This window comes from Mustela putorius, unplaced genomic scaffold (assembly GCF_011764305.1).
Source record: "Mustela putorius furo isolate JIRA1106 unplaced genomic scaffold, ASM1176430v1.1 tig00000129_pilon_pilon_pilon, whole genome shotgun sequence".
Classification (NCBI taxonomy): Eukaryota; Metazoa; Chordata; class Mammalia; order Carnivora; family Mustelidae; genus Mustela; species Mustela putorius.
The window spans coordinates 20,261,024-20,271,180 of NW_025421290.1; the positions used below are offsets into that span (position 1 = coordinate 20,261,024).

Genomic DNA, 10,157 nt, shown 5'->3' on the forward strand with positions numbered 1-10,157 from the left:
CCATGCCTGTTATTTTTACCTGATTTTGTTTGCCTAGATACAACTCGGAGTAGGCGAGACCACGAAGTAGCTGGTAGAGATTACCACTTTGTTTCACGGCAAGCATTTGAAGCAGACATTGCAGCTGGAAAGTTCATTGAACATGGTGAATTTGAGAAAAATTTGTATGGAACCAGCATAGATTCAGTACGGCAAGTGATCAACTCTGGCAAAATATGTCTTCTAAGTCTTCGTACGCAGGTAAATAAAGTATCATACATTTTTTTTTCCCCACTGATCCTCTACATTTTTTAATGGACAAAGAAGCTTAGTCTCTACTATTTTAGTTATAAACATTTGCTATAAGAAAAGTATAAATAGTTTTACCAATTGCCTTCAGAATTCCTTATATTACTTGGGCTAGCATATTTATCAAAGAAATTAGAGCCGTTAAGCACATTGTCTTAGTTAATGTTTTTAGATAGAAAAGGGCGTGTTTTTGTGATCCCTATTTTGGTAGAGTGCTTAAGTTTAGAAACACATAGTCACCCAATGGCAAAGGCAGGGAAAAAACCAGCCTCCTAAATTAAGCAGTCTGCTTTTCCTCGTGTGTACTTTTCTAGAACTTCTTTTGTGTATGTGTGTGTTTCTTTTTCTTTTCTGCTTGCATTTAGACTCTGGCACATGGTAATATTACTGCTTATTTCTGCTTCCTCCAAAATGGATTTTGAATATAGGTCTTTATAGTCTTTAAGTGATCTTATTAGAGGATATTTTAGCATTACAGTTGTAGACCTTCAGTGTCATTCATTTTTATTTATTTCATTATATAAAGAGGGCAAGCTGATTGTGTGTGTGTGTACGTGTGTGTGTGTGTGTGTTTTCCAGGTACACAGTATATTCTTACTGTGAATGGTAGGATCTGGAAATACTGTGAATTGTTACAAAGATGTTTGGAAACTCACTCATAGTTGATATTCTTTTTATTTTTTTAAATGACATTATTTTTCCAAGTATATTATTGGGAAGTAGTTAAATAATGAAAATTATTGTAAATATCCAGAATATCTTTTTTTTTTTTTAATAGTCCTTGAAGGCTCTCCGCAATTCAGACTTGAAACCATATATTATCTTCATTGCACCCCCTTCACAAGAAAGACTTCGGGCGTTATTGGCCAAGGAGGGCAAGAATCCAAAGGTAAAGTTATTACAGTGTTGTACTGTTCCATTGAAAGTAAACATGAAACAGTCATGACCTAACATGTCACAGTGCTTAAAAGCTACATCAGCTTGAGCTTTCAAACTGATTATTCTTTCTGCCATATCACTTTTCCCAAAATTGCTGTTGTTGCCTCTGGCTGGACTGTGGCAGCTCTCCAAAGCAGGGGCCTTCTCTTGTTAACACTCCATGTATTTCCTGTAGCCATCCCAAATGTATGGTTACCTTTGGCATTCCTTAAAACATCCTTAATCTTTTTCACATGGTTTTGTGTTATTTCCAATAAGGATTATGTAACCCCCTGCCCTCTACACCCAAGAAAAAAGTTCTCTGCAGATTCTTAGGAATTACCCACTTTTCTCTGCAGATATTCTGCATATGTGGGGCATCAGAGTTGGGAGCTCTTGCTTTTCTGTGGTTGAAATTTATGTTCTGTTTGTCTTCTCCCTTTGGTCTTCTCACATGATCTGAAATGGTAAATTTTTAATTATTTTAGATGCTGGACATGGTTGAGTGTAGTTCACATTTTACTAAACATTATTAATAAAACTATAATTAATGTGTTAGTCTGAAAGTATTGACTTTATTTAAATGTGTGAAATGAAAACTGTCAAGTGACTTCCTATATCAAAGTAACAAATACTTTTCCTTGTTTTTTGCTGATTTCTTAAATATTTGTTTTATGGAGGAATCACTCAGTTGTTCTCATTTCATTTGCTCTAAATCTCTTTGAAAGCCATAAACACACATCATAATACTCTTAAGATCCTTAAAAGTCATTAAAAGCATATCATTCCTTTCCCATGATTCTTGGCTGTGCACCATAGCCACCAACCTTCTTTCTTCCTTCCCAAGATAGATCTTTTTCCATTCTCGGTCTACTTATATTTCTTACTCAATCTGTATGTGGAGGTTTTACATTTCAATGTCTTCTTAAAGCTATTCACAGTCAAGGATTTTCCCATCCTCTGTGATGAGCATAATTCTGGTTGCCTTGTTCAGGCTAAATAGGTCCGCCAGTTAACGTAGTGTTCACCCCTTTTTCATGTTTCCAACACAGTCGTAAGCTCATAAATTAGTGGAGTCAGAGCATCTGCTGTTCTTGGCACTTGGGAGGATACAAAAAAAAAAAAGAGGCATGATCACTGGCTGTTCTTGAGGGGGATCACAATGAAGAAAACGAAACTAATGCTCTGTGAAACTTTGGTAGACCAGAGATACCATGGTTGTTTAAGGAGAAGGATAGACTGGAGTGTACTTCCTCCTATTTGTTCAGCCTAATTTTTCTGTTTTCTACTAGGCACACTTATTTTGTCGTTTTTCTTCTCCAAGGATTCAGTATCATGCAAGGACTATATACCATTCAGAAACATGTTAGGTAACTTTGGGTTGGTGGTCTCAGGCAGGTAGTGTTCTCACGGGATTATTTATCCCATTATTTTGAATTAGCTGTCCCAAATTGAGTAAGGTCTAGAAAGATACCAATTATACGTATTTTTTAAAGGAAGAACTTACTCAGTACCAAAATGTTTTAGCATTTTACAGTATGCATGATTTTCTAATGAGAGTTCTCTAATTTTTAAAAATTAACTTCATTGAAATTATTTTATATACAATAAAATGCATGTGTTTTATTTGTATAATTCAGTGAGTTTTGGCAAAACATATACCATGTCACTGCCATGCCAGTTGAGATTTAGAACATTTTCATCACAGAAAATTCTCTCGTTCTTTGAATTTAATACCCTTCCATTCTTCCCTAGGCTACCACTAATTTGCTTTCTGTCACTATAGATTTATGGTGTCTCTTCTTGAAGTTCATATAAATGGAACCATAGGAGTTTGTTTGCATCTGGCTTTTGACCAGCATGTTTTTGAGATTCATCAATGTTGTATCTAATAGTAGTAGTTCATACCTTCATACTGCTGAGTGGTAGACCATGAGTTATACATGTATCACAATTTATCAGTTAAAAATTATCTGGGATGGGGCACCTGGATGGCTCAGTTATTAAGTGTCTGCCTTCAGCTCAGGTCATGATCCAGGGTCCCTGATCAGTGGGGAGGCTGCATCTCCCTCCCACTCCCCCTGCTTGCATTCCCTCTCTCACTGTGTCTGTGTCAAATAAATAAATAAATAGATAGATAAATAAAATCAATCTTTAACCCACTGAGCCTTAGTAGCTCAGTGGGTTAAAGCCTCTACCTTCAGCTCAGGTCATGATCCTAGAGTCCTGGAATTGAGCCCCGCATCGGGCTTTCTGCTCAGCAGGGAGTCTGCTTCCTCCTCTTTCTCTCTGCCTGCCTCTCTGCCTACTTGTGATCTGTCAAATAAATAAATTTTAAAAATAAATAAATAAAAATCTTTAAAAAAAAAGTAATTTGGGTTGCTTCCAATTTTGAGCCAGTGTGATTAAAGCAGCTGTAAACATCCATAGTCTCGTGGTGGACATCTGTTTTTGTTTCTCTTAAATTGCTGGATCAAATGGTTAAGTGTATATTTTAACTGTATAAAGCTGCCAAACTGTTTTAAATCAGTTGATTCCATTTGTTCCCCATCCTTATTAGATTTTGCTTTTGTTGGTTAACAATTTTTGCCATTCTAGTTAAGTGTGAAGTGTTATCATTAAGCTTTTCATTTGCATTTGCCTGATGACTAATGATAGTCATATCTTTTCATGTAGTCATTTAGGCATATTCTTTTGTGAAATGTCTTTTTTTTTTTTTAGTTTTCTTACGGAGTAGTAAAAATTCTTGTATATATTCTGGATATATTTTCTCAAAGTGCTTAAAGAAGCACACTTTTTTACTTTTCTTATGGTTAATGATTTTTGTGTACTGTCTGAAACAACTTGCCTGCTCCAAGATTACAAAGATTTTATCCCATGTTTTCTTTTAAAAACTTTCTTGTGTTAGCTTTTACTTTTAGGTCTGTAATCTCTCAAACTAATCTTTGTTTCAGAGTGAAGCAAGGGTGGTAGTTGGTTTGGTGTTTTTGTTTTGTTTTTTAACAGATACAGATGTTCCATTGCTCTAGCATCATTTCTTGAAAAAGACTTTTCTTTTTCCCATTGAATTATATTGGCACATTTTTAAAAAATGACCTCCCCAAATATGAACAGGAAGCAGAGTGGGGGTTATTTCTGGACTTGATCCCATATTTATGCTAGTATCACAGTCTTGATTACTGCAGCTTTATTAGAAGTCTCAAAAAAGTCATAAAGGGGCGCCTGGGTGGTTCAGTGGGTTAAGCCTCTGCCTTCAGCTCAGGTCATGATCTCAGGGTCCTGGGATCAAGCCCCACATCAGGCTCTCTGCTTAGCAGGTATCCTGCTTCCTCCTCTCTTTCTGCCTGCCTCTTTGCCTACTTGTGATCTCTGTCAAATAAAATCTTTTTTTAAAAAAAATCATAAAAAGGAATGACGTACTCATACATGTTACAGACATTGTAAGTGAAAAAACCCAGTCACAAAAGACCATATGATTCCATTTTATGGGATGTCCAGAATAGGCAAATATATAGGGACCTAAGTAGATTACTGGTTGCGTAGGGCTGGGGGTTGGGAGAAAATGGGGAGTAGCTGCTTATAGATAGGGGGTTTTTGGCTGCAGAGAGGGTGTGGGTGATGAAAATATTCTGAAATTGTGATATTGATTGCACAGCTCTGTAACTATACTAAAAACACTTGAAATCATTCACTTTAAAATAGGTGAATTATAAATGAATTCTAATTCAAGAAAGTCCCTACCAAAAAAGAAAAATCCCTGCAGGTGTTTCTATAGAAATTGAAAAGATGATTTTTTAAAATTTATATGGAAATTAAAAGGAGTAACTAAAATACTTTAGAAAAGGAACTAAGTTGGGGATGGAGGGGTACCTGGGTGACTCAGTTAAGTGTCCAACTTTTGGTTTTGGCTCAGTTCATGATCTCAGGTCGTGGAATGGAGTCCCCGTGTCAGGCAACACACTCAGCAGGAGTCTGCTTGAGATTCTCTCTCTCCTCCTCCCTCTGCCCTTCCCCCCATCATACAGGTACTCTCTCCCTCTTTCAGATAGATAAATCTTTAAAAAAAAAAAAAAAATTAAGCCAGAGACCTTTTATCTTTAATTTTCTTTACTATTTGACTCTTTTCTATTTAATTGACTTATTTTATTCTTACATTTTGGCTTTAATTTGCATTTGCTCTAGTTTCTGAAGAAAACTTAGATTTTTAAGTCTTTTTTTTTTTCCTTTCCCCCCCCCCCCGCCAAGATTTTATTTATTTGACATCACTAGCAGAGGAGCAACAGGCAAAGGGAGAGGGAGAAGCAGGCTCCCCACTGAGCAGGGAGCCGGATGTGGTTCTCAATCCTAGGACCCTGGGATCATGACCTGAGCCAAAGGCAGACTCTTCACCGACTGAGCCACCAGGCACCCCTCATCTTTTCTAATACAAAGTTAAGAAGTTTCCCTCTAAGCATTTCCTTAGTTGCATTCTACAAATTTTTACATTTTTTCTGTTCCCTTTGTCATTTTCTTCTTGAACACATGGGTTATTTAGAAGTATGTAATTTTCTAATTTCTACATATTTGGAGATTAAAAAAAATTTTACTAATTTATAATTCCATTGTGATCAGAGAACATATATAAAGATGTGAATCTTTCAAAAATGTCTCAGCCTTATTTTATGATCCAACATCGGTTCTGTCTGGGTGTATGCTCCATGCACACCGATAAAGGGTAATGTATCTTACAGCCTTTTTATTCCACAAAAACATTTTGTTTTATCTTAGTCATGAATTATAATTTGAAAAACAGAAAATTAAAACCTAAATTAAAATAAATGGTATAAGCCATTTTGGCAAAAGAGAAAATGCCTTAAATTTAATAAAGAAAAACTAGGTGGATTTTTTTCTTTATGTGAATCTATGTGAGATGTAGGGCTTTACATTTCAACTCTAGCACCACAAAGTTTAGATTCTGTTTTGACTTTCTGGAATGTTGTGTCAGTAGTCTTGAGATTTGAATAGACCCTAAGCTTTAGTAAGAATGTTACAGTGTGTTTAGTTACTTATAATGGTGTAGTAGAGTCTCTAGGAAACAAAGGATTCTGTGTACCACAGCCAGATGCACAACATTCCAGAATGAAAATTAAGAGAGCCACACAAGAAACTGCTTTTAGGACAGGCCGGATTAGTTGTATTTTTAGTAGGTCTTCCTACTGTTGCAGAAGATCAACCAGTTGAATAAGTTGTTTTGTATTGTGGGTCCAATATAATATTGGTGTGTGACTTTTTTATCAGAAATATTTGGACTTACGAGTGAGTTCTCTTCATTGATAAGTGCTTTGGGGGTAGTTTTACTTTCTTTAACACATGTGCCTGGTAATCAGGGGATTCTGCCCAAGTTTCATACCCTTCCTCACTACCTGCTCATCTTTGTGAAACAGCTGTTTCCTTTACCCAGTGTTTTAAAGTAGCCTGCTCTGTGTCATTTCCCAAACTCTCCTTAGGATACTTTGTGTACTGCAAACAGAGAAGCTAGCCAAGTAACTCCCCCAGAACATTAGATGATTAAATTTGGGTTGACAGGCAGTGTTTTCATGGAAAGAAACCCATTCTATTGGTCCTTTTCTTTCCCCATGATATTTACCCTGCCAAACTCTGCAATAGATCTAAAAGGACAGCAAATCTTTATAAAGCCAAGAGTAGATGGCATTTTGGGTCCTACCAACCTTGCTTCAACCTGAAAGGTTTGCTCTGTATTACAAAAGATGTTTTTGTTTTTGTTTTAAAGAAAAGGTGGTGATGCCCTAAAATGCTCGAAAACAAATGCTTGTAGGGGATTCTTATTAACAGTCTTTGCTCTTGAAGCCTCTAGTGAGTAAAACAAATACAAACTTGAGTAGCAGTATGAACAGGTTGTACTGAGTCCCAAATGATTCCATATGGGTCCTGAAGACACCAAAGCAAAGGAAATCAGAGGCCATGAGAGGGCTGAAGAGGAGCTCCTGAAGTGGCATATTTTGACAGACAGTAAGCAATAGGTGGCCATGTTTTGTTCTTCAGTCACCTGTGACTCATTGTGTATTTTTTAAGGAATGGAATTACCTGTTTTTGTATTCTCTTTACAGCCTGAAGAGTTGAGAGAAATCATTGAGAAGACTAGAGAAATGGAGCAGAACAACGGCCACTACTTTGACACGGCAATTGTGAATTCAGATCTTGATAAAGCCTATCAGGAATTGCTTAGGTTAATTAACAAACTTGATACTGAACCTCAGTGGGTACCGTCCACTTGGCTGAGGTGAGGGAAACATCCATTCTGTGGTATGACTGGACTTACCTGGCAAACTGCCACTAGGAAGAGAGCCCTGATACTTCAGCAAGACCCTGAGGTAGCAGGCCAAATAAGCTGTAGACCTGTTCTTTGATCTCAAACTAGTGAGAAAATCCCCTTGGGCAATTTGTGCATAGCAGTCTTTATTCTCTGGACATGGCTTCAGAGATTCTTGCCTTCTCTTGAGGATTCTAAATGGAAGCTTTCAATAGACCAGTTCCATTTTATCCCTGTAAAAATGTTTTAATTCTGTTTTCACCTAACTAAATCTTTACTGCCTGGTCCTATTTCCATGAAAAATTTGTCTGTATATATACAATGGTCCATGTCTCACATAGTTATAAATATTGATGCTATTTAACAGTTAACTTAAAGGACTTCATGGGAATGGGGTAAGGTGGGGGACGACTGTGCTTCTGTGTACTGGGCAGGACAGTATTTGGTTAGAAGGCTTGTTTTGTCATCAGAAATACTTTCCTAAAATGGTGCCACTTTGGTCTCAAACTATTCTGTTAGGCTTAAATTCATTTGTGTGTCTTTTAATTCTGAAACATTCCATTAGAAAGACCAGTTTTTTAGCTCAGACTATGGATCAGATTTCATGGCACACTCAACAGATTCTGATCTAATTAAATATCTTTTTAACGATTTTCTGAAGTTTTTGCACAAGTGATTGGTTCTATAACCTTGCATCATTTCTCTGATCTGCATAGTACAATAGAATGTGTAAGTTATACTTTTATGAATGGCAGATGGTCATATAAACTGTTGATGGGTAGTTTTTCCTCATGATGCAAATCATTTTTCATATATATGAGAGGACATAGCACATTTGACAGTTTTGCGTTTTTTATATATGAGCACAGTATAATTTGACTGTGCCATATATAAGTAATAAACTGGAATTGTGGGATGAAATGTGGGATGAATATAGCTGCTGTACTGTATACTAATATTTAATAGGTTGACAAATGGTCATTGATAACTCATTTAGCATTGGAATAAAATTATACCCAAAGGAAGATACTATAACAACTGACTTTGAGATCACAAGGAAAGGATGACCTGAAAGTCATTTGAACATTATAGGAAAAGAACATAGGTGGGGGCGGGGAGTTAAGCATACAGAAGCAAGTTTTTATCCTATCAAGTTCTGCCTCTTAACGACCAGAATGCAATGTCTTGTTAAATCATAAATGTTTAAGCTAATGGGATTTTCATACTGTCTCTATAGCTGTAGCTTTAAAATTCAACTTCTGTAATTGGTATGGAAAGTGAATTTGTAGTCTTTTCAAGCCTTTAGGGATGGTGTGATGTGTGTCAAACAACCTCAAATGTGAATGTCTTGATTTTATTTTTATGACTTTAGCTACAGCATTTCCTGTTCCCAAAGCGAAACACTGGAATAACATGGAGTTGTCACTTAATTTAACGTAAACAATTGTTTTTAATGAGTAGTTTGTTTCATTGTTGTGTATATATTTGATTTCTATGTAATTTTACTTGAACAAATGTAGATAGTTTATGTTGCCTTTTCTGTTCAAATTTGCATGGCCTTGAAGTTGGCTGCAATGTGTCTTATATGGAAATACTTTCAAGATAACCGTTCCTTAGAAAGAAAGTAACATTCCTGGGTCAGGGGAAGAGTTGCCATACTTTTTTTACAGATCTGAAACACTCCAGTTAAGGACAGAGAAAACCAACAATATTAGCACTTAATCTTTTCAGTTTTCCAGTTTACTTTCTCTTAAGGAATGAAAGGTAGTCTACGGTAGACAGTGGAGTTTTATGAGCTGCTTTTCATAACTGACAACTGTTTTCAGCCCTAAGATCTAAAAGATTGACCGTTTAAGCAGCTGTTGTGCCAGTTCCGGAGTTAGCCTACAGACTGTTGAGCCACATGAGGGCCATGTGCTTTCACAAACAAAGCCCCTACCAAGGCACATGCCATGTCATACAATACTCTTAGCTGACAAGAGAATTTGGGAATCAGTGAAGTCCTAGAGTTCTTATCAGCAATGGGAGAGATAGAAATTTTTATATCCCAAACTTTTCTCAGTCTCAGTGACAAGGATGTGTTGATATTCAACACAATCCCTGAACAAAGTGAAAACTTAGTGGCTGGCTTCCTTAAGGAAAACAAGCCTTGCTAATACACCCAGTTATCCAGCCTCTCTGGCCAGTTCCATTTCCTGTCCTTTGTGGCTCTGACTGGAGACCCCAATGTGGGAGAGGCATCATCCATTTATTGGAATGACGCAGTAGCTCATGAAATGCACATTAGCTCAAATAAGGAAATACCTTCCCTTGCTAAGTTTTCATAAGTCAGAACAAATGCAAAAGAATAGTATTTAGACTAATCCAGATTTGCTTTACATGAAAAATGTAATGTCTGGATTTTCTTTTTTCTTTTTCTCATGGCCCAAGGAATAAGTACTGATAAGGAATAATTTGAATGTAATTTTGTGAATGTGTATGGAAACTATAAACCAGGGATTTAGCCTTAATAAAAGGTAACCTTTCTGACATCTATTGTTAATCCACCTTTGTACTCTTACTTGTATCTGCACTCTTATTTTGAGTTGTCATACTGCACACTGTATTGTGAAAACAAAGTAAAATTATATTTCAAATAAAA

General features: G+C 36.5%; 1 protein-coding gene across 4 annotated transcripts in view; it reads left to right on the forward strand.

Moving 5' to 3' along the window:
- Nucleotides 1–10,157, forward strand: part of PALS1 (protein associated with LIN7 1, MAGUK p55 family member) — a 75,448-nt gene extending 65,291 nt beyond the window's left edge. For all 4 annotated transcript variants that reach the window (XM_004738969.3, XM_004738970.3, XM_004738971.3 and 1 more), the window contains 3 exons: nucleotides 38–240; nucleotides 1,067–1,177; nucleotides 7,314–10,157. In XM_004738969.3, the coding sequence (XP_004739026.1) occupies nucleotides 38–240; nucleotides 1,067–1,177; nucleotides 7,314–7,490 (491 nt within the window). In that variant the 3' untranslated portion in view covers nucleotides 7,491–10,157. The remainder of the gene's footprint in view (nucleotides 1–37; nucleotides 241–1,066; nucleotides 1,178–7,313) is intronic.